Raw genomic sequence first — 25558 nt, 5'->3', positions numbered from 1 at the left:
TGCATGAAGTGGACCACATTTCAGACGCATTAGAAATAGCAATAATTTGTGATAACACATAGGCAGTCCTACTAGTTGTGTCATTGCCAACCTCTACCTATACTGGTCAGAGACTTCATTATCACAAAGCAAAAAACAACTTTTATATATGAACTGAGAACATTTCATTTCTGTGCATCCACCATATTGCCAATTCATTGCTCCAATCCAAACACAGCACAAACACAACATCCAGTGCTTCAGCTACAATACATGGTATATCTCAGGGTCCTGAGCTGGATATCATCATTCTTCTCTTTCTTGGTGATTCCTTTCTACTTCTCTCTCTCTCTCTCTCTCTCTCTCTCTCTCTCTCTCTCTCTCTCTCTCTCTCTCTCTCAGGGTAACTCGAGAATTTTTTTTTTTGGCTGGTGCAGCATAAGCCTCAGGCTTCCTTGTACCATGTGGCTACTAATAATAATAATAATAATAATATGGATAATCACATGACATGGGAGGGGGGAATAGTAGTAGTAGTAATAGTGGAATGTGATGCAAGAAAGCAAGTGTATGAGCTTATGCAGCATGCATCAGCCAAAAAAAAAAAAATTCATACCATTCCCTCCAAATGCCTGTCCAGTTCCTCCTTAAATTTATTTAACCTATCAACTTCCACAACGACAGATGGAAGTTTGTTCCAGCAATTAACGATGGATTTCTACTAGTAAGATTTTAGAAAAATTTGGAAAGGCTAGATAAACAGTTTTAAAAGCGCCAAATGTAAAATTTCATGAAAATCCATCCAATGGGAGTCAAGTTATTGCATGCAGATAGACGGACAAACAAAGAAATAATAATTGTCAGATTTCTGTTGGTCCAATTTTAATAAAATTTGGGATGGCTTAACAACCCTTTATAAAAGAGCTGAATAAAAATTTTATGAAAATCTATTCATTAGGAGTTAAGTTATTACATGCAGCCAGTCAGATAGACATGGTGAAGATTATATATTTACTCATATATATATATATATATATATATATAGTGCTTTTTTTTGGGATGGTACGCAGGTATGGTGTACCGGCACCTTTATTAACAGTGACATGTGACACTTGGATGCATTGAAATTTGTAATATTCCGTAAATTTTTTTCACATGTTTATCTACTATTCAAATAAACTTAAAATTATTTAAATAAATTTGCATTTTTCACTGTCTATTGTTAAGATATTTTCTACATAAAATTTCATAACCATTTTTATAAGTCTCAATTACTCAGTCGGACCTCTGATTAACAAAGTCCTTTTATAGCGAATTATTTTGAATTCCCCTTGGAAGTAACATTTAAAATACTTTCCGTTGAGCAAAGAAAATTTTCATATAGCAAATGGAGAGAATTATCTTGGTACGCCCTGTTCACAATTCTGGCCTTCAGGCAATTTAGGCAATTAGTGCTGCTGCTCGAATTAAGAGGGCTAAAGGGATTACCATACTACAACTTAGTGGTACCTGGTAAAACCCATCCGACCACCTGTCCCACATACAGAGAAGTCGCGCTGGTCAACAGTGAGCAGATCAAGGGGTATTCCCAATGGGCTCTGGTCCACCTTCTACTGCAGTGGTGTCCAAACTTTTCCCGTACATGGGCCATATTCAAAAAAAAATTCAAAGTTAGATTTCTTTATACTGTTTTAGTTGACTTTCCGGGCAGGCCGTAGGTTGGACATCGCTGTGAATCAACTGTAAGTGCCCCGTTCGAGAATTATGAGGGAGTGATTTTCTTTTACCCCGAAAAATAATCATCTGTTTTTTCGGGGAAGTGCGTTATCGACATTTTCCGTAAATTATCCCTATCTCTGTTTATATGGTCACAGTACCTGAATATTCAAATGACACTGACATTTTGGACAGTTTCAAAAAAAAAAAAAAAAAAAAAAAAAAGAAAAGAAAAGAAAAGAAAAACTTCAAATTTAAGAACTAATGACAACATCGATTACAAGAGAAAGAAAATGAGGACAACGAAGATATTAAAACCTTCTAATCATGAATTGTTGCCATTTGGTGAAAATGAAATTAGAAAATTGTCAATTAGGTTACAGTTAAATGAAAAGAGATGCAATTCGTGGATTTTGGGAATACCTAATTGAAAAGATGGTTTCGGAAGAATTGAAACATTTGATGGATGCTCTGAGTGCGATACCAATTTCATCGAGTCAATGTGAATGAGGATTTTCACAAATGAATCTGATCGCCAGCCCAACCAGAGCTTCGTTGATGACAAAAACAGTTTCTTCATTACCGTTGCTTAAAATTGTAGGCCCACCGCTGACCCACTTCAGGCCAGCAAAATATGTCAATTCGTGACTGCTTCAGACAACTGACACACAAAGAGGAAGAAAACAAGTCGGCATAGGCTGTCAGATGAGAACTTAATAAAAATTTGGAATATTCTACAAAAACTTTATTATGAAATTATTTTTACTTATTATTTTTAGGGTCCGTTGTCTAAAAAAATACCCTTATAATGTCACTCGGTTGTCTGTCTGTCCATCCATATGTCTGTCACAGCATTGTATCTCTGGAACCACTCAACCTATTGACCTGAAATTTTGCATGGGTTTGTACATCATGTGGGCCAACATAATGCCATATTGATCGTTGTTGACAAAAATTTTTCTGAGAAATGGAGGGATAAAAAATGTTGTCAACAACCTACAGCTCATTATACACTGTTGGAAAGAGCTCAACAAGTAGGTTTAAAATATAATTTTTAAATATTTTTAAAATTAAAAATGGTGGCACCAGACAGGAAAATGTGACTAATTTTCGTGTCTCCCCTATTTCCATTACTAATGGAGCTAAAAATTTAAAAATCACATTAGCTATGCATTATTCGATGCTTACTGTTGTGATCGAAATCTATCATTTAATTTTTGTGTTAAAAAAAAACAACAAAAAAATTTTTTTTTTTTTATTGCACTTCGATAGTGCACTTCTTTTGTACTAAGTAACTCTCCTTTTCGTGACAAAAACGTTGCTAAATAGTTAGTTAATAAATGGCCTCTGTATCCGAGTGGTCAGGAGCGGGAGTAGCATTTACTCCTTTGAGTAGACCGGGGTTCAAGCCACTGACTGCTAAATGCGGTCGATCTGCCAACCTGCACTGGACCAGCGTGGCAGATTATGGTCCATTTCCCTCAACATGAATTATTGAGGAGGCTTCCATCCTGCAGTGGGTTGATAATGGGTGAAGTTTTTTTTTTTTTTTAGTTGATAAATGACCTTTATAGGTCATTTATAAATTTTGCAAAGAGAAGTATTTTTTAAAAATTTTCAAAGCTGGAGTTGTCCCGGCAAAGAGGTACTCAGAGAGCCAGTGTTGAGGCGGTGATTGTGGTTAGGCACCTGCGCAAAACCTTGCACAGCCCTCACCTGCCAGTTGCTTCTTCCCCTGAGAGTTTAATTGCTTCTCCCACCCTTGTCATTCACAACAACTGGGAAGACTCAAATAGACAATGTTTTCATTAGTTCCTCAGTTTTAGGCCAAGCAGGGGTAATAGAAACTTTTTTCATTTACCATAAAGCTATCTATTTGAGATACTACACTAACGACCATTAGTGACTACAGACCCTTCATCCCGAGTTACCGGAACTCAGTAGTTGACCGATTTATTTACTTACTTTACTCACATTTTACTTATTTTTTTATATACTTGAATAATAAGTTTATGCTTAATAAACTGTGTTAATGTACTAAATTTGTTGTTCTTAATCCAAAAAATTACTACTAAAGTAACAATATAAGAAAAAAAAAAAAATTTAGAATACTTTTCATATCCTTTTAATTTAAAATTTTTTCTGATAGCAAAGAACGAGTACCAGCATCTATTCTTTTACAAAAAATGCATTGTATATATATATAGACATACGACAGATGGACATTAAGAAGATAATATGCACTTTACTCATACATATGCTAAAGTGCCTAATAATAAAGTACATTATATAAAGTACTGTATAAGTATCAAACCATAAACTGTACATAGAATGTGTTTTGATAACTAAGAGTAAAGTTTGACTTACGAACGTTTTTATCAAGAAACAAACGTCAGGAACATAATAAGTTCATAAATCAAGTGTAATTGAACTTTCATTATTTGGCAACTTCCCTCCTAAAAATTTTATTTTATTTATCAATTAATTTTTTTCCAAAGTTTGATATTATTCTCAACACAATGTAACTTGGGTTGTTCTGTATTGTGCAAAAAAAAAAATAATAATAAAATAATATATATATATACAGGAACTCCCCGACTTACATAAGGGTTGCGTTCCATGGAACGCTACACAAGTCGGAATTTCCCCCATGCTTGTGCAGCACTCGTAACTGTGCTCGCTGAATTGATTGAATAAAAAAAAGAAATGGTCAACGAACATGCAAATAAAATTATTTATTGTATTTATTCAATTTTTTATCTTATGTGCAGGAAAAATTACATAAAAATAGAGGAAGGAGACAGTCATAACATCAGTAAGTTTTACCTCGAGCATTGTTGCCAGAATCAGTCTTCAGCTGATAAGTATGCTGCTGCGGAGGTTGAGGGCTGTGGAGATTTAGAAGGGGTCAGCCGCTGAACCTTACGAAAGAACATATTAATGGATGACTGGACGGTGGCCTTTTTATTTTCATCGTAGATTTCTTTCTAACAAGCATATCATTCACCCCTCTATTAACTTTTAAGAATTGTTCGCTGTCAGGATCCATCTTCTCAAACCTCGCCATTGTCGATGCAATTTCGCAAAATGCCATTGCTATCTCTCTGGTGATGAAGCTTCTCAGCTCCTCATTTGGTTCATCTTGAGCTTCATCAGAATTTTCTTCTTTCACTTGCTGCCTGCAAGTCAATAAGTTCTTCGTTAATTCCTTCTCTTCTTCCTCTATTAACTCCTCAACACCTTTGGTATCAACCTCCAATTAAAATAGCTCTGCAACCTTAACAATCTTATCTGTAACCTCTTCATATGATTCATCTTTTTCAAATCCTTTAAAGCCTTTTATGTGCCATGGGCATATTTTCTTCCATGCACCATTAAAACAACTTTTAGAAATTTCTGCCCAAGCCTTATTAATGTTTAAGATGACGTAGTAAATATTGTAAAATTCTCAAAAGTCTCTTAATACAAAATTTTTCTCATCATCTACTGCAGACAACGCCTGAGCAAATGTTGTGCGTAAATAGTATGCTTTTAAATTTGAAATAACACCGATTATTTCAAATGAAATAATCGGTGTTATTTGGTGGTAGAAATATGACTCTCAAGTTCAAATTGAAATCATCTAGATATGTAGGATGTCCAGGAGCATTATCTAATAAAGGCAAAATCTTGAAAGGAACATTGTTCTCTTTACAATATTTTTCAATCTTGGAAATGAAGCAGCATTTAAATCAATCCCCAAAGAGAGATATTGTTATCCATGCTCTCTGGTTCGATCGGAAATGCACGGGTAGGTGGCTTTATTGATGCCCTTAAATGTACGAGGATTTCCAGAATGACACACAAGCAGTGGTTTTAATCTGTAATCTCCCACTGCATTAGCCCCAAGTAAGAGCGTGGCCCTATCTTTTGACACCTTGAAATCTGGCATTGTACCTTCCTCTTTGGCAATGTATGTTCAAACCAGCATTTTTTTCCAATACAGAGCAGTCTCATCAACATTAAAAATTTGCTGCAGTGCATGAAGCTGAATATATTAAAGTTAAAGGCATCGCGCTTCTTATATATATTGACAGTGGGGGTAGGGGTTGTTGAGGTCTATATCTAAATCCAAGTAGTTGGCAGCCTTGAAGTTTGGGCATTGCCCCAACTTCAATATATTTAACTTTAATATGTACAGCTTCATGTATTAAACTTAACTTTAATATATTCAGCTTCATGTACAGGCATTCGAATATTTCCAAAAAAAGTGCATGCCAACATCATGCAGACAGAGAAGGCTGAAAAGGTTTGACAGAAATGGGGTGAAAAATTTGATACGGCACCACCACCAAGTAGGCTAACAATCTACAGAATATGCAATAAATTTGATCAGACTGGGTCCATCTGTAATATGCCAAAAAGTGGTCGACCAGTCAGTGTTACTACCCCTGAAAATGAAATGTTAGTTGCTGTCGCATTTACTCAAATGCCCACGAAAATCAAAAAAAAAAAAAAAAAAAAAAGAGCGCTTGTAGTGAGTTAGGCATTCCCCACAGATCTTAGGGTCGTCTGATGCAATGTTTAGGTTTGAAATTGTATCGGCCAAGATTAATTCATGGATATTAAAGGATGATCCAGATCACCATTTACAATTCTGCGAGGTAGTTTTGAATGAAGAAAGACAAGGTGATGGCATCATTCGAAAAATTTGTCGGTCCGATGAAGCAAATTTTAAACTGTCAGGCGCTGTTAATAGGCTCAACTGTGTCTATTATTCAACAGAAAACCCCCAGAAAATTGAATCAACCTGGAGTTACAGTTTGGGCTGGCCTTTCATGTAAAGGGGTCATTGGAATTATCTTTTTCAGTACAACTGTAAACCAACATGATGAAGGACACTATTATACCAGAATTATAATGAGGACTTCTTTTTACAGCAAGATGGGGCTCCTCCCCACTATGCTGTAACCGTGCATGAGTGTCTTCACCAAGAATTCCTGACTCCTCTCTAACAGAGAGGAGTTAATGACTCCTCTCTAAGAGTCTCTCCACTCGCTGTCTCATATGAGTACTATTTCTGCTGCATGCCTTTTCTACAGATACTTCCATGGGCAATATTCTTCTGAATTGGCTTTTATAATTCCCACTCTCTCTTTCAAACCAGTCTGAACGTGTGCCGCCATCAGCCAACATCCATTTACTGTCCAACTTCAAATTCATAGAACTAACTTTTCATCTTCCTCATTTATTCATTCACTGAAAATTACAGTCTACAGAAGTTAAAGTCTAATGTCAACAAATATCTTCTTTCATCTTCTCAACCTCCAACCCAAGCACGGTACTAAGTACTATAGGTTCTAATACTTCTCGTGTTTGGTGTTTTCATTAAAAAAAAAACGAGTACAGAAAAGTGCAACGGGATTGGTGTGGCGAAGAAAGGAGTGTTCTTACCACGGCTTCAGTCCTTCAAATTGCAGCATCTGGAGACTACGCACCTGTTAGTTGATCATTGAGGTGTTTTAAGGCATTGAATGGATTCAGCAAGCTAAATGCTGATGAGATTCTTCCTGTTGTTCAGACACACAAGGGGGACACAAATTCAAATTGAAGAAGGACAGTTGTAGAACAGATGTGTGGAAGTTTGTCTTTAATGAGAGGTTAGTTGATTGCTTGAACAAACTTCCATCTGTTGTGGAAGTTGATAGCTTAAATAAATTCAAGGAAGAACTGGACAAACTAGGTGAAATGGATGGTGTTGATTTTTTTTGGCTGATGTCGTATACGCTTGCTTTCACACATCATCTGTCACTGCAAATCTAAATGCTAATTAAATAACAAAATTTAGAAGTCTTAAAAACATTAGATACAATTAAAACTGAATTACTAACCTTCCAATGATCCTCCTTCAAAGAATAGAATTTCTGATAAGCTGAGAGTGCTATTAATGAAAAAAATTGAAAAGTTATCAAAAATAAATATTTATAACTAAACAGTTGACACACTAATACCTATATATATATATATATTATAATAAACAGAAATTTGTTTATAATAATACAGTAAAAATCATATAAAATACAAGGCAGGATCGTAATGTCCCACAACTAAAATTTTTATTTAAACAAATCTAATATTTACAGACAATTGCACATCAATCTTTTCAAACAGTGACCCAGGAAATTTACACATTTTTCCCCCCACCAGATAGATATAACTGAAAAGAGGACTTACTCATTTTTTTATTTTTTTTAAGTTCCTTTGTCTTTGTGGCTGACATAACTTCTGCTTCACTGAAAAATCATTCTCTTCAATGATTCCTTGATTCCTTTAGGGGGGAAAAGTCAAATGGTGCAAGAAGGTGTTATTAGTGAAGTACAGAGTGTTTGGAAAGGTATTCAGAAATTTTCATCAGAGGAGGGCCAGAAACAATGCAGGGTAATTTCCGAATTTTCCTTGCCTTCAGTCCAGGTCTCTTCTTCCTGACCACAAAAGAGTGAAACATCCACAAAAAATGAAATAAAATGAAGATAGTGAAACCACAGGAACTTTGAGGAACACTAGCATTAGTGGAGAAGTTAGAAGAGAGAAAACCATCTACCATCACCAGCAATGAGTGGTCAGAGATAAAACTGAATAACCATTTACAAAAAACCTTTGGCAAACCATAAGATGGAAGCTTATTTAAAAGAATTTTATGACAGACAAGATCAAAATCCTTCTAAATGTCAAAAGAAACTACACGAGTTTCATTAAACTCTTCCATTGGAATGTTCCATAGATGAGTAACATAAATCAGAATATCACCAGTGGATCGACACTGGGGGAATCCATACTGGCAATCATTGATCAGATGGAAAATTTCTGGATAGTTTAAGATAGTTGGCAGTTAATTAATTTCTCCATTACTTCAGAAAGAGCAGAAGTGCAATTGGACAATAATTGAATGGAAGGGATTTGTCGACCTTTGGAATAAAAAAGTGATGAAAAGGCGACACAGAACAGGAGTAAGTTCAGGAACTTAGGTTTTGAGATCAAGTGAAGAAATATTATCAAGACCTGTAGCCTTCTTAGCACTAAGATTGTTCAAAATGCTTGACATTCAATGCCTCCTGTGGCAGAAGACCACAGGAGGCATTGAATGCAGTGTACTCAGAATGGTGAAAGGTGGTTTACCAAGGTCATCAATACACAAGTTGGAAGAAAAGTATGATTCTAGCAGATCAGCTTTATATTTGGCTGAAGTGGCAAGAGAATCATCTGGTTTTGAGAGGTGAAAATAGAGATGGGCAAATGTTGCAGCCAGTAGCTTTGGCAAGGGACCAGAATACTGAACTACCATTTGGACAAGAAGCAAGTTTTCCATTCTTAGCCTGTTCAAAATCTAGTTTGACTGATTAATAACTAACCAATTGTAGAACCAAATCTGCAGGTTCATTCTATAGGCAAACAATCAACCTACAGATTTGGATACAAGCCAATTGTGATATGCAACATTATTATCATCTTGCCTTAGCACATTTATTGGAACACCAAGGTTTAGATGAAGGACAAGATTTTTTTTAATTTGCTTTGTGTACTAAAGAATTTTATCCCTACAAGAATAATTTCACTGAGAAAGAAGAAAAGCTGGTCTGTAACCAAGTTACAAAGGAGTTTAGGCAGGCAAAGGCAGATTATGAGAAATCTTTGGCAAAGGATGCAAAGAAAAACAACAAAGAGTTCTTTACTTATGTAAACTCTAGAAGGAAGGGGATGAATCAGGTTGATCCACTTGATATCGATGGTTCAACTGTTGATGATCCTGCTCAGGTAGCTAACAAACTAAATGAATATTTTGCATCGACATTCACACATGAGGAGTTATTCAGGGAGAGGAATGCCAGATGTGTATTCAACTTTGGCAGTGAGATAGATAATCTTGTAATAACTGAGAGTAAAGTAAAGTGGAGGAGAAATTGTTAAGATAAACACAAGAAAGGCACCTAGGGTGGATGGAATCTAGCAAGTTAATTTAAAGGAGGCGACAAAGGAAGTAAGCAAACCCTTAGCCATGAGAGCTTTCCTGGATTCAGGGGAGGTACCCATGGACTGGAGATGTGCAAATGTGAACCCAATCCACAGAGCAGGATCAAAGGGAGACAAGGTAATTACAGACTTGTTAGTTTTACTTCTGTTGCAGGGAAATTAAGGGAGGCACTGGTTAAAGCAGCATTGCAGGATCATCTAGACAAGACTTAAGTTATAGTTCAGACACAGCATGGGTTTGTTAAGGCAAAGTCTTGTCTGACTAATTTCATTGGATACTATGATGTCACAAAGGAACTGGATGCAAAGAATAACTTTGATATCATATATTTAAATCTTAGAAAAGCCTTTGATACTGTTGCACATGGAAAACTGTTGCACAAATTGGAGCAGTGTAGCATTGGAGGCAAATTGCTGCTATGGATAAAGGTATGGTTGAGTGGGAGAAGACAGAGAGTGGTAATCAATGGACACTGCTCTTCGTGGACTAATGTTATTAGTTGAGTCCCTCAGAGTTGGTAGGTCTGATGACGAGAGTTGCCGGTGCGGACGTGCCTTTCTGCCGCTCTTGAAACAGAGAAGTTTTTTCTGATTTATTTTCTGCTTTATTAGTTTAAATTGACATATTAACTTATTTTCTAGAGTAGCTTTATATTCCTATTTACGGTACTTAAGTTTAAAGTAACTTAGATAGAGATTTTGTAGGTATTACTTAGTATCGGAAAGGGTATCAAATCCACGTGTTTACCGTTCATAAATAGCCGCCATTGTTACGGGAAAATTAATCAGTAAAATCTATTAATCTTGTCGAACTTCATTGGCAATTAAATTGTACTTTTAACTATACATATAACCACTTAGGTTACGTAACATAAATAATTAGTAAAAATAAATAATTAATACATAACTTGATACGGAAGTTATATAAAGGGATTTCGTAGATAACACTAGTTACTGAAACAAATATTTCGTAGATAACACTCGTTACTGAAACATAAATATTTCGTAGATAACACTCGTTACTGAAACATAAATATTTCGTAGATAACACTCGTTACTCAAACATAAATATAGCGTTTAACTATGTTGGGATACAAGTTTAGGATTTAATTTTATACTGAAATTGAAATTTTATTGAAAGTAAATCGAAATCATGACTCAAACCAGAGCAGCAAAGCAAAAGACTCAAGCTAATGGGAATGCTGTGGCTCAGGGGAGAACTCAGGGGAGGCAGTTGCCCTCTGACTCACAGCCTTTTAAGATGCACTATTTGCTTGATGTTTGCAGAGCAGTCAAGTATGGGACATGATACTGCCATGGGGGATGTCTTTGTATGTGCGCGATGCAAGGAGTATAAGGAAATCAGTCGACAACTCAGCGTTGTTATGGGCCTATATGAGAGCTTGAAGGACAGGGTGGATGCCCTCGAAGGATTACAAGTGAGGGGCCCATCAAGCTCTCAGCTGCCCACACCAATGCCAGAGCTTGCACTTAGTCATGGCGCAACATAGCGGCAACCCCCAAGGCAGAATGCGCTGGTCCCAAAGGAACTAGTAGTTGTTGGTGACTCTATTCTCAGGGAAACGGGAAACATGCTTTGTAAAAAGGATAGGTGGAACAGGACCAGGGTATGTCTGCCAGAGGCAAAGGTTGATGACGTTGTAGAGCGGATATCATCTTTTAAGAGCACAAAAGGTGATATAGTTGTACACGTTGGCACTAATGATATTAAGAGTAGGAGACCAGCAGAATTACTTAACAAGAACAGGTCACTGATGAAAAAAAGCCGTGAATTAGGGTTGACTTTGAAAGTGTCTGCAATTCTGCCCAGACACGATAGGAGGGAGTATATGATGAGAGCCCTGTCAATCAATTCGGCCCTGGAAAGATTGTGCAGGGCTCAAGGGGTAGAATTTTTTTCAGCCTGGTCTGTACTTGTTAACAGGAGAGACTGCTTCCACAGGGATGGGATACACTTAAATAGAAAGGGTGCAAGAATGTTTGCTGATGCTATCGAGGCAGTGTTATGTGAGTCGGAAACCTGCTAAATTGGGGGGGATACAAGGACTAATAGATTAACAGCAGCCACTGGCAGAGGAGAAAGTGATTCTTGCACTGCTTCTATTGGAATGAGCAGCAGCCTGGAAAATAAGATGCAGGATATTTCAGAGACTACAGGGAATCATGGGGGTACAAGTAAACACATGGGTTGTGTTAGGGTGGCTAAGAGGAAGAGCAGGTGCATGTATACTTGCGTGTACACCAATGCTAGGAGTTTAGTAAATAAATTTGATGAATTTGAGTTATTGCTCAAAACATCAAAGGCAGATATTCTTGGGATTTCAGAGATGTGGTGTCACACAGATATAAGGAATGCAGAACTGGAATTTTGGGAGTACAATGTCTACAGAAAGGATAGACAGGATAGGTTGTTTGGATTTTAGGAGCATTAGCAACTAAGGCCATATTGCTCCGGGATATGCGGTGGTCATTCGGTGACCTTTCCGCATCCTCCATATTTGGTGGTGACGGGCTCGAACCCCGGTCTAATCAAGAAGCGTGTGCTACGCGCTGCTGCTGCTCCTTCCCACCTGGCTACGGAGGCGCCAGACAGGATAGGAAGGGAGGAGGGGTTATTCTATGCTATTAGTTAAGGAACATAAAATCCAAGGAAGTGAAGCCAGTCGACATCACTGGACAGTGCAGCGTTGAGTCAGTTTGGTGTGACATAAGCAATGGGACATCAAAATTGAGAGTAGGAGTGTGCTATAGGCCTAATGACTCTAAGAGTATAATAAGAAACTGTACAGAGAAATAGAGTGGGCCAGTAAATCAGAGAGTCTTATAATGGGAGATTTTAATTTCCCAGATATTGACTGGAATTTGGGGGCTGGTCACTCACACATTAGCAGGGCTTTTGTGGATTTATTGGATGATTGTTTTCTACATCAGCATGTTCGGGAAGCAACTAGAGGGAGTAATACACTTGATTTGATTATCAGCAGTGATTCTTCATGCATTAAGAATCTGCAGATAAATGAACCACTAGGTGGCAGTGATCACAGTGTTCTGAAGTGGGAGTTACTCAAAGAGGTAACTACCATTAGGGGTAAAGGGAAGGGGTATTGCTTTCGTAAAGGTGACTACGATGGACTGAGACAGTATTTAAATTCTATACAGTGGGATCAACTGATGATGTTACCAACAGCAAATTCAAAATGGGAAGCATTCAAAGAACTTATCTTGCAAGCTGCTAATGAGATGAACTAATGCATGGGATACATACAAATTAACACATGACACAGAAGCCTATGATAGATACAAGTTGATCTGTAACAAAGTTACAAAGGAGGTTAGGCAGGCGAAGGCAGATTACGAGAGATCCTTAGCAAGGGATGCGAAGAAAAACAGCAAAGAGTTCTTTACCTATGTAAACTCTAGAAGGAAGGGGATGAATCAAATTGGTCCATTTGATATCGATGGGTCAACTGTTGATGACCCTGCTCAGGTAGCTAACAAACTAAATGAATATTATGCATCGACATTCACACATGAGGAGTTATTTGGCGAGGGGAATGCCAGAGGTGTATTCAACTCTAGCAGTAAGGTAGAGAATCTTGTAATAACTGAGAGTAAAGTGGAGGAGAAATTGTTGAAGATAAAGACAAGAAAGGCACCTGGGGTGGATGGGATCTATCCAGTTATATTAAAGGAGGCAGCAAAGGAAGTAAGCAAACCCCATAACCATAATTATGAGAGCTTCCTTGGACTCAGGGAAGGTACCCATGGACTGGAGATGTGCAAATGTGACCCCAATTCACAAAGGAGGATCAAAGGCTGACACAAGTAAATAGAGACCTGTGAGTTTAACTTCTGTTCCCGGAAAATTAATGGAGGCACTGGTTAAAGAAGCACTGCAGGATCATCTAGAGAAAACTTCAGTTATAGCTCGGACACAGCATGGTTTTGTTAAGGGGAAGTCTTGCCTGACCAATTTGATTGCATAATATGATGCAGTCGCAAAAGAACTGGATGCAGGGAATAACTTTGATATTATATACTTGGATCTTAGAAAGGCTTTTGATACTGTTGCACATGGAAGACTGCTGCACAAATTGCAGCAGTGTGACACTGGAGGCAAATTGCTGCTATGGATAAAGGGGTGGTTGAGGGGGAGAAGACAGAGAGTGGTAATCAATGGACACTGCTCATCGTGGACTAATGTTAATAGTGGAGTCCCTCAGGGTTCAGTATTGGGTCCATTATTGTTTTCTGTATTTATAAATGATATTGATGATGGTACATCAAGCTTAATGTCCAAGTTTGCAGACGATACGAAGGTTGGCAGGGTTGTCAAGGACACTACTGACACTATGCTGCTGCAACAGGATTTGGAAAGGTTGAGCAGATGGGCTGAGAGGTGGCAAATGAAGTTTAATATTGAGAAATGTAAAGTACTACATATGGGAAACAGCAACCCCAGAGCAACGTATCAACTCTGTGGTACTACACTGACAGTGGTAGAGAATGAAAGGGACTTGGGGGTGGTTGTGCAGGCAGATATGAAGTTCTCTGGGCAGTGCAGATGGGCTGCAAGAGTAGCTCATGGTGTATTGTCAATGATATATAGGAATTTTTCTAGAAGGGATAAGGAGGTGATTATTCCCTTGTATAAGGCAATGGTCAGGCCACACCTAGAGTACCGTATACAGGCCTGGAGGCCTCATTTCAAGAAGGATGTAGAACTGCTGGAACAAGTACAGAGAAGGGCAACAAGATTAGTGAATGGAACAAAGGGGTGCTCTTATGAAGAAAGGCTTAAGTTTTGCAAATTGCAGTGTCTGGAGACTAGGCACCGGCGAGGTGATCTGACAGAGGGGTACAAAGCCTTGAATGGTTTGAGCATGCTCAATGCTGATGGGATTCTTCCTCTTGCTCAGAATAATCACCTGAGAGGGCATCAATTCAAATTGAGGAAAGACAGATGTAGGATCGACGTGTGGAAATTTGCCTTTAGCCAGCAGTTGGTTGGTAGGTGAAACAGGCTTCCATCCCTTGTCGTGGAAGGTTGATAGCCTAAATAAGTTTAAGGCTCAGCTGGACAGGTATTTCGAACGAACAGAGGGGTGAAGTGGAAGTGGGGATTTTTTATTTATTTCTTTTTTTTTTTTTTTTGGTTGATGCTGCATAAGCTTGCTTTCTTGCATTAAATGCCTCTACTAATGCTAATGCTAATAATGTCATCTTGTGCATGTTTCAGTGTTGGGAACATTGTTGTTTTCTATTTTTATTAATGATATTGATTATGGTATATCGGGCTTAATGTCCATATTTGTAGACGATATGAAGGTTGGCAGGGTTGTTAATGACACTAATGAAAGTACACTGCTGTAACAGGATCTAGAAAAGTTGAGCAGATGGGCTAAGAGGTGGCAAATGAAGTTTAACATTGACAAATGTAAAGTACTACATATGGGAAGCAGTAATCCCAGAGTAACATATCAACTCTGTGGTACCACACTGACAAGGTATGTTCATGTCAAACGGCACCTGGGATTTATCCCAACTCCGCGTGTGTTTCGCTGTATTGAGGACAGTACACTGTCAAGCCAGATACTTGCAAGTGTGTGGGCTGTGTCTGTGCAGTGTGATATATTGTGCCTATTGTTTGACCGGCTTATTGGCAAACAGGCTCCTAGTGGGGCCTGACGTTGCCCATAGCCTGCCATGTGGAGGCTAGCCAGGTGTATCCAGTATCTGGGTTGAATTAGGTTCAATTAGGTGAATTAGGGTTGAATTTGAAAGTGTCTGCAATTCTGCCCAGACACGACAGAAGGGAGTATATGATGAAAGCCCTGTCGATCAATTCGGCCCTGGAAAGATTGTGCAAGGATCAAGGGGTAGAATTTTTTTCAGCCTGGTCTGTGCTTGTTAACAGGAGAGACTGCTTCTACAGGGAGGGGATACACTTAAATAGAAAGGGTGCAAGAATGTTTGCTGATGCTATCGAGGCAGTGTTAGGTGGGTCGGAAAACTGCTAGTTGGGGGGGATACAAGGACTAATAGATTAACAGTAGCCACTGGCAGAGGTGGAAGTGATTCTTGCACTGCTTCTATTGGAATCTTCTATCTGAAAATAAGATGCAGGATATTTCAGAGACTGCTGGGAGCCATTGGTGTACAAGTAAACACATGGGTTGTGTTAGGGTAGCTAAGAAAAAGAACAGGTGCATGAATACTTACATGTATACCAATGCTAGAAGTTTGGTAAATAAATTTGAAGAACTTGAGGTATTGCTCAAAGCATCAAGGTGGATATTGTTGGGATATCAGAGATGTCGTGTCACACAGATATAAGTAATGCAGAACTGGAATTTGGGGAGTACAACGTCTACAGAAAGGATAGACAGGATAGAAAGGGAGGAGGGGTTATCCTATTAGTTAAGAAACACAAAATCCAAGGAAGTGAAGCCAGTCGACATCGCTGGACAGTGCAGTGTCGAGTCAGTTTGGTGTGACATAAGCATTGGAGGATCAAAATTGAGAGTAGGATTGTGCTATAGGCCTAATGACTCTGATGAGTATAATAAGAAACTGTACAGGGAAATAGAGTGGACCAGTAAATGAGAGAGTCTTATAATGGAGAATTTTAATTTCCCAGATATTGACTGGAATTTGTGGGTTGGTCACTCACACACTAGAAAGGCTTTTGTGGATTCATTCGATGATTGTTTTCTAAATCAGCATGTTCGGAGGCAACTAGAGGGAGCAATACTCTTGATTTGATTATCAGTAGTGATTCTTCATGCATTAAGAAACTGCAGATACAGGAACCACTAGGTGATCACAGTGTGCTGAAGTGGGATTTACTCAAGGAGGTAACTACATCAGAGGTAAAGGGAAGGGTTACTGCTTTCGTAAAGGCGACTATGATGGTCTGAGACAGTATTTAAATTCTATACAGTGGGGGCCAACTGATGATGTTACCAACAGCAAACTCAAAATGGGAAGCATTCAAAGAACTTATCTTGGAAGCTACTAGGCTTTGCATACCAACAAAGAAATATTGTTCAAGGTTCAGGTCTAAATGGATGTCAGATGACCTAATGAGACATATGGCAGAGAAGAAAAATGCATGGGATACATATAAATTAACATGTGACACAGAAGCCCTATGATAGATATAAGTTGATCTGTAACCGAGTTACAAAGGAGGTTAGGCAGCCAAAGGCAGATTACGAGAAATCTTTGGCAAGGGATGCAAAGAAAAACAGCACGGAGTTCTTTACTTATGTAAACTCTAGAAGGAAGGGGATGAATCAGATTGGTCCACTTGATATCGATGGTTCAACTGTTCATGATCCTGCTCAGGTAGCTAACAAACTAAATCAATATTTTGCATCTACATTCACACATGAGGAGTTATTCAGGAAGGGGAATGCCATAGATGAAGTAAACACTGGCAGTGAGCTAGATGATCTTGAAATAATTGAGTATCCAGTTATATTAAAGGAGGCAGCAAAGGAAGTAAGCAATCCGTTAGCCATAATTATGAAAGCTTCCTCGGACGCAGAGGAGGTACCCACAGACTGGAGATGTGCAAATATAACTCCAATTCACAAAGGAGGATCAAAGGCTTACACAAGTAATTACAGACCTATGAGTTTAACTTCTGTTCCAGGAAAATTAATGGAAGCACTGGTTAAAGAAGCACTGCAGGATCATTTAGACAAGAATTCAGTTATAGCTCAGACACAGCATGGTTTTGTTAAGGGAAGATCTTGCCTGACCAATCTGATTGCATACTATGATGTAGTCACAAAAGAATTGGATGCAGGGAATAACTTTGATATTATATATTTGGATCTTAGAAAGGCTTTTGATACTGTTGCACATGGAAGACTGCAGTACAAATTGGAGCAGTGTGGCGATCGTTGAGTGGCAGAAGACAGAGAGTCGTAATTAATGGACACTGCTCATCGTTGACTGATGTTATTAGTGGAGTCCCTCAGGGTTCAGTCTATTGTTGTTTTCTGTATTTATAAATAATATTGATGATGGTATATCAAGCTTAATGTCCAAGTTTGCAGACGATACAAAGGTTGGCAGGGTTGTTAAGGACGCTGCTGACGCTATGCTGCTGCAACAGGATCTGGAAAGGTTGAGCAGATGGGCTGAGAGGTGGTATATGAAGTTTAACAATGACAAACGCAAAGTACTACATATGGGAAACAGCAACACCAGAGCAATGTATCAACTCTGTGGTACTACACTGACAGTGGTAGAGAATGAAAAGGACCTGGGGGTAATTGTGCAGGTAGATATGAAATTCTCTGAGCAGTGCAGACGGGCTGCAAGAGTAGCTCATGGTGTCCTATCAATGATATGCAGGAATTTTTCTAGCAGGGATAGGGAGGTCATTATTCCCTTGTATAAGGCAATGGTCAGGCCGCACCTTGAGTACTGTATACAGGTCTGGAGGCCTCATTTCAAGAAGGATGTAGAGCTGCTGGAACGAGTACAGAGAAGGGCAACAAGGTTAGTGAACGGAACGAAGGGTTGCTCTTACGAAGAAAGGCTTAAGTTTTGCAAATTACAGTGTCTGGAGACTAGGCACTGGCGAGGTGATCTGATAGAGGTGTACAAAGCCTTGAATAGTTTGAGCATGCTCAATACTGATGGATACTGCATCTTGCTCAGAATAATCACATGAGAGGGCATAAATTCAAATTGAGGAAAGACAGATGTAGGATAGATGTGCAGAAATTTGCCTTTAGCCAGCGGGTAGTTGGTTGGTGGAACAGACTTCCATCCCTTGTTGTGGAAGTTGATAGCCTAAATAAATTTAAGGCTCATCTGGAGAAGTATTTCTAACGAACAGATGGAGGTATTTCTAACGAACAGAAGTATTTCTAACGAACAGAGTGAAGTGGAAGGGGTTTTTTTTTTTTTTTTTTTTCTTGGCTGATGCTGCATAAGCTTGCGTTCTTGCATGATATGCCTCTACTAATGGTAATGCTAATCACAACAAACTGCTCTGGCAGGTCCTGCTACCTAGTTTCCTGGGATTTCAGTGGCTAGGACCTTAAAAAAAAAAAAAAAAAAAAAAAAAAAATTATGCATTTGACATTAGTTGTTGTTGTTATTTGGTTTTTAGGAGCATTAGCAACTAAGGCCATATTGCTCCGGAATATGCGGTGGTCCTTCCCTGACCTTTCCGCATCCTCCACATTTGGTGGTGACGGGCTCGAACCCCGGTCTAATCAAGAAGCGTGTGCTTTGCACTACTACTCTTTCCCACCTGGCTATGGAGGCACCCATTTGACATTAGTGCTTAATGGGAATGCTGTTAGGAAATCACTGGTTGGGGTTGAATGCTAAAGAGATGTGTTGAAGGCCTAATAGGTCGGGCAAAAATTTGATGTTATTAAATTTAGACGTGAGGCTATACGCTAGAGAAAAGCTAATAGTGTTTTTTGTCTTAGAGATTTAGACAAAACTGGTGGAATTTAGACATTGATAGAATTTGGCGACATTGTTAAGGATGTACCTTGGTCGATTTTGTGAGAGGTGGGGAGACTGAAGACTGGGGGGAAAAACAGAAGAATAGGGACGACAGAGAAGGCATCCCCAAAGAGGTCAGTGGAGACGAGCCCACCAGGCGAAGTATGGGGGGTAGGCAGGGAGGAGAGGAGACAGAGATTCATCTCACCCCCCCTGCCTGTGGATGGGGTTTTAAAGGGAACCAGGTTAGAGTACCCAGTTCAGATCGCCAATGGCGTGTTGGCAGCAAAGCTGCAGAATGTCTTCGTCAGTCTCATGGCCAAGCTGTGTTGAATCCAGTATGAAGGTCAAGCTGCCCATCCCGCTCTTGGGGTGGGATAAGTTAACTGGCAGTAGGGAACCCACCAGGCGAGGGGATGGGAGAGAGACATTTATTTCATTCATGATCTGCATTCTCACTCTACTTGCATTTTTTTATAAATTTTTTCTTCCCCCACTCAACTCATTCATCTTTTTCTCACACACCAAGAGGGGATGCAATGATGTGTAGTGTAAATTTAAATACTAATTAAAACGAGTTAGTGTGTACTTAACTGCAGCATTTATGGTTTGGTTTTTTTCTCACACGCTTACACTTTTATTCATTCTTCTAGATCTCATCTCATTTATTCGACTCTTACTTTCTGCACTGCACTCTCTGGGCTCCTCAACTTACTGTTATTCTTCAGTTGTGGTGCAGGCCTAGCCATAAGTTTTTTTTTTTTTTTTGCAGACCAGGGGAGAATGCAGTGATAGTGTTTATGTGGTTAGTAAATGTTTGTTAGTACGGTATATATATAAAGTAATGTATTTGGAAAATTAAATGCACAGGGCATAATCCTTATGGGTTTTGATAATTAACTATATAGTATCGGTGTAAATACACCATAGTTAACCCATATATTTTAACTACGTATGTAGCGTAGAGGGCATCGTTTTAATAGTACTGTATCTCATAATGTGGTTGCCTTCACAACGAGATAGCTACTATTGCATTACTTCAAATAAATAATGCTTCTCTAGTAGAGAAAACTACTGTTATTTATTTTCAGCGATACCACCACCCAGACGATCGTTTTGAAGCTGTGCGGCTTCATCATCAGTGGGCGGGCAGGTACCCAGGTAATAACAACAAGCCATCACAGTTGCGAAGGTATATCCACATTATGAGAGATGCCCAAAGGGTATTTCAAAAGGATATTTCACTTTCGCCAAAGGTGCAGTTTGGGTCATCGGTCAGGCCTAAGGAGGTTAGTTTCGCCTTTAGGGAACCGTGACCTGTCAATATAAATGTTGTAAAAAGTCCAGGGGCATACCCACTTAGGCAGCTCTGGGCTAACCATTAACACCCGTGGCAGAAACCATTTGGTAACCAGACCTCTGGTTTCCTGCTCCCACTTTGTTTGCCACAGCTCATGGAGCTTTGTGGTTATTCTTTTTCTTTCATCATTGAAGGTGTTGGTTGTGGCTAGTTTTTACTCCCACTTTACCTGGAAGTAGCCTCTTTTGGCTACTTCCAGGTAAAGTGGGAGAGTTCCGGCCAGCAACTGTAGTGCAGGTGTGCTTACTGTGCGACATGCTCTGGTAATAGTGAGTAGTATTGTCCTTTGTACTGATTCTAATTTATTCCTATTTCTTACTATGGCCGAGCGGATGAACCACGCACCAGCTCCATAGGTGATAACAAGTAGGAACATTGCATGGTATATGACCATCAGGGTCTTTCTTTTGAGCCCCCAGTCTGCTCGACTAATCCTGGCAATCATATCTGCATAATTTCTTACTTTCTTCGCCAAGTAAATCAAATGGGGGCAAAAAGTTAGTTTTGAATCAAAGACCACTCCAAGATATTTTAGTTCTGTTACCATTTTTATAGTGGTTGTGTTGATTTTGATTTGTGGACGTCTGCTTATGTCCAAATTGCCTTTTAAAAGTATTTGTTTGGTTTTTTCAGGCGATATTTTGAGCATGTGCATTTGTGCCCACTCCTGCAGCTGCAAGAGGGCGGCGTTTGCTCTTTGCTCTACAACCACTCGTGAGTTACCTTTTACAAGGAAAATCGTGTCATCTGCAAAGGCCAGGCTTTCCATGGGGCCCAGATCCAAGGCCAGAAATTCGTCCAGAACAATGTTCCAAAAGAAAGGGCCAAGGATTGAACCCTACGGGCAGCCTTTATTCACAGGGAATGTCAATTCCTGGACCCTTGTGCGTATTGAGACACTTCTGTCTGTAAGGTAGCTGTTTATTACCTTATAGAGGTTCTGTAGGGCATTTGCCTGGCGAAGTCTCCTAAGGACACTAGGCCACCAGAATGAGTCAAATGCCTCAGCAAAGTCAATGGAGATTGCCAGCATATATTTCTCCTGTGTTTTTAACTGTTGTCAGTAGGTGGTGCATGGCATCCTCTGTGGAATTGCCCTGCTTAAAACCGTACTGATTGTGTAATATTGAGCTAATCAGTGGTAGAGAATGAAAAGGACCTGGGGGAATTGTGCAGGCAGATATGAAGTTTTCTGAGCAGTGCAGACAGTCTGGAAGAATAGCTCATGGTGTCTTGTCAATGATATACAGGAATTTTTCTAGCAGGGCCAAGGTGATTATCCCCTAGTATAAGGCGATGGTCAGGACACACCTTGAGTACTGTATACAAGTCTGGAGGCCTCATTTTAAGAAGGATGTAGAGCTGTTGGAACGAGTAGAGAAGGGAAAGAAGTTTAGTGAATGGAACAAAGGGTCGCTCTTACGAAGAAAGGCTTAAGTTTTGAAAATTACAGTGTCTGGAGACTAGGCACCTGCGAGGTGATCTGATAGAGGTGTATAAGGCCTTGAATGGTTTGAGCATGCTCAATGCGGATGGGATTCTTCCTCTTGCTCAGAATAATCGCCTGAGAGGGCAAAAATTCAAATTGAGGAAAGTCGTCCGTAGATGTGCAGAAGTTTGCCTTTAGCCAGCGGGTGGTTGATTGTTGGAACAAACTTCCATCTGTCATTGTAGAAGTTGATAGCTTAAACAGATTCAAGGCAGAACTTGACAAACATTTGGAGCGAATGGATGGGTGAAATAAGGGTTTTATTTTTTTTTTTTTTTTGCTGATGCTATATAAGCTTGCTTTCTTGCATCATGTGCCTTTGCTAATGCTAATGCTAAAAGAAATCTCATAGATAATCTCATTTTGCATTCTTGTTACGTGAAAGAACATGTGGTTGAGAATAGCCACGAGAGAAAGGTTCCATTGCAGCAGAGACCATCAGCTATGTACTTAGAATGCTTGTTTGTGAGCAAAAGATCAGGCATGTTGGTTGTTTGGTATTCTGATAGGTAAATAAACAATTTCTGAGAGGTCATTAGTAATTGCAAAAGCCTCAGCATCTTGACCATAAGGGTCTGTGTGACTAGAAAACAGAAGTCAACTAAAGTTGTGAACATTAAAATCGCCAACTCACTGATAGGAAAGTTGGACTGGAGAAAGTCCAGTTTCAATGAGCAGAAGTCAGAGAGTTAGTAGAGTTGGGAGAATGATAGTGCAACAGATGAATTTAACAGAATGTGGTAGAAACATTTTAAGTCAAAGAAGATTGAGAAGAGGAGATTCCCAATTACTAAGTCTGTACAATTATTCCCAATTACTCTGTCTGCACAATTACTTTGTCTGCACAATTATTCCCAATTACATATGCACAATTATCAATGTCCTTTAGGATGATGCAAGGTGCACTTCAGCAAATGACAAACTTGCCTTACAAGTTAGAAGCATTATTTGGGCCAATTTTCAAATAAGGATTAAAGAAAGAAAGTCTTTCAAGTTATAATGTCATATTAGTATTTTGTATTAGTATTAGCAATGGCCACATGGTGCAAGGAAGCCTATGGCTTATGCTGCACCAGCCAAAAAATAAATAAATAAAATAATAATAAAAATAAAATAAATAAATAACAATAATAATAAAATAATAAAATAATAATAATAATAAAATAACAAAAAATAATAATAAATAAATAATAATAATAAAATAATAAATAATAATAAAAAATAAATAATAATATTAAAATAAAATAATAAACAATAATAATAAATAAATAATATTAAAATAAAATAATAAACAATAATAATAAATAAATAATAATATTAAAATAAAATAATAAATAATAATAAAATAAAATAAAAATAATAATAATAAATTAATAAGAGCAAAGGAAATAGACAACCTAAGCGTTTCACTCCTCCCGTAGGTAATTATCCAGCTGACCTTTAAATTTCCTCAAGTTGTCAGCCTCTACCACCCATGTAGGCAACTTATTCCAGTAATTTATAACTCACTGGTTAAAATAAAACTTCCTGCAATAGTCTAAACATCTCTCCCCCCCCCCCGTAACTTTAAATTATGGCCCCTAGTTTTAGAATCATTTATAACCATGAAAATTTCACCCTCATTCATTTTGCTTATGCCTCTCAGAGCCTCAAACACCTCAATCAAGTCACCTCTAAGGTGCCTAGTTTCCAAGCTCTGCAACCCACATATTCAAAGTCTTTCCTCATATGGATGCCCTTTTGTCGATTTGACCCATCTCTGGACCCTTTAAAGACGCACAATGTCTTTCTTTAGGTGCGGTCTCCACACCTGAACACAGTACTCCAAGTGTGGTCTAACAATAGCCTTATATAATGGGATTATGACATCCTTATCTCTACTAGCAATTGTTCGATAAATCATTGATAAGACACCATGGGCTTTCCTTGCAACCTGTCTACAATGCTCAGAGAAGTTAAAGTCTGATCGTATTGTAACACCCAAGTCCCTTTCCTCCACTACCGGCTTTAGTTCAACTCTGCCAAGTGTATAAGTTATTTTGGGGTTACTGTTCCCCTGGTGCAATACCTTACACTTTCCTGGATTAAAGCATACCTGCCATTTTTCTGACCATCCCTGAAGTCTGTCTAGGTCACTCTGAAGAAGCTCTGCTTGGCTGTGATCATTAACTACTCTACCAATCTTTACATCATCTGCAAATTTAGACATCATGCCCTCTATTCCTTCATCGATGTAATTTATGATCTACTAATGATTTATGATATGTCATCTATTTGGCAACCATCATATTTGATATTTATAACAAGAAAAGATTTTGCAACTTTTGTTCACAATTGTGGTTTTAATCTTTAAGTTGTGGTGGGGAAGCACTACTCTGACAAATATTAAGGGCATGGGGAAAAAAGTTCCCCGCATAAAATTTTATATCAAGTAAGCACAAGGTGATGAATTATTGGTAAAAAAAATATATTGTACAATACAAGACGAATATATATATATATATATATATATATATTTTATTTTTTTTTTTCTGTACAGTTACACTGTAATAGAATAAAAATATCAACAACCATAGAAAAATAATGGAATCTGGAAAAGTCCCCCCCCTCGCATTTCGCCCCAGCACATTTTGCCCCCCCACGCGCATTTCGTCTCCCACATTTCACCCCCAGTAGATAATGAATAGGCTATAGAAATGTAAATAATACAACTAATTTTTTATTAATTCTAATTTATTTTGTTTTAATAGAATGAATCAATCAAAGGTAAAGGTAATCAAATCAAAGGTAATCAATCATAGAATAAATGCACATTATTATTGTTTAAAACTCTAAGTTGTATGCAATGCCTCTAAGGTAATCAATCACATTACGATTTTGAAAATCTTGGACTATTCTTTTGATTCTAGCAGAAATTGTAGCATACTTCTTGTTCCATCAGAAAACCACTCCTGGCTACGCGCCAATAACTGAAGATTGGTGAATACATTAAAAACTGTTTAATAGATTTGATAATTGAGAGCTATTAGGTGCTCGATAATTCCTATATTCTATTATATTATAAATCAACAGGGATTACCTTTATTTTAGATATAGGAAGCTTCTTTTCCAACTCTCCTAGTCCAACTCGCTAATAATTCTTGAGGATGGCGATATCAATTTTGCAAAACAGGTGGGACATCTTCCCCACTGTCAGAACCATAGTGTTCAGACCGTGCGGTCTCAACAATGAGCACTCAAGACTTCTGTCTTCAAACACCATACCTCTGGCAGCAAGGAAACCATTACGTGGATTGGCATAAAATTAGATTTTTGAAGGTCTAAACTGTTTAATAAATATAGACCGATTATTTCTTTTGGTCCTGTAGCTGGACTTTAGAGTTAAATTTAGGGGTCTAATAAAATTGGATATGGGGGGGGGGATTATTCTCTACATTCCTTAAGTTGGACTAGAACTTTTCAGGCGTCATGTTCACAGGAATAGAGCAACTCACAATTAATCA

General features: G+C 38.5%; 1 protein-coding gene across 1 annotated transcript in view; it reads right to left on the bottom strand.

Annotated features, from left to right (window-relative positions):
* Positions 1-25558, bottom strand: part of Utx (Utx histone demethylase) — a 758689-nt gene that overhangs the window by 590927 nt on the left and 142204 nt on the right. The window contains exon 4 of the mRNA XM_090377749.1: positions 7566-7615. Coding sequence (XP_090233875.1) covers positions 7566-7615 — 50 coding nt within the window. The remainder of the gene's footprint in view (positions 1-7565; positions 7616-25558) is intronic.

This window comes from Mastigoproctus giganteus, chromosome 1 (genome assembly GCF_048544385.1).
Source record: "Mastigoproctus giganteus isolate SK-2022 chromosome 1, ASM4854438v1, whole genome shotgun sequence".
Lineage (NCBI taxonomy): Eukaryota > Metazoa > Arthropoda > Arachnida > Uropygi > Thelyphonidae > Mastigoproctus > Mastigoproctus giganteus.
Note: the sequence above shows the minus strand (reverse complement) of the source record. Positions and strands in the feature narration are given on the sequence as shown.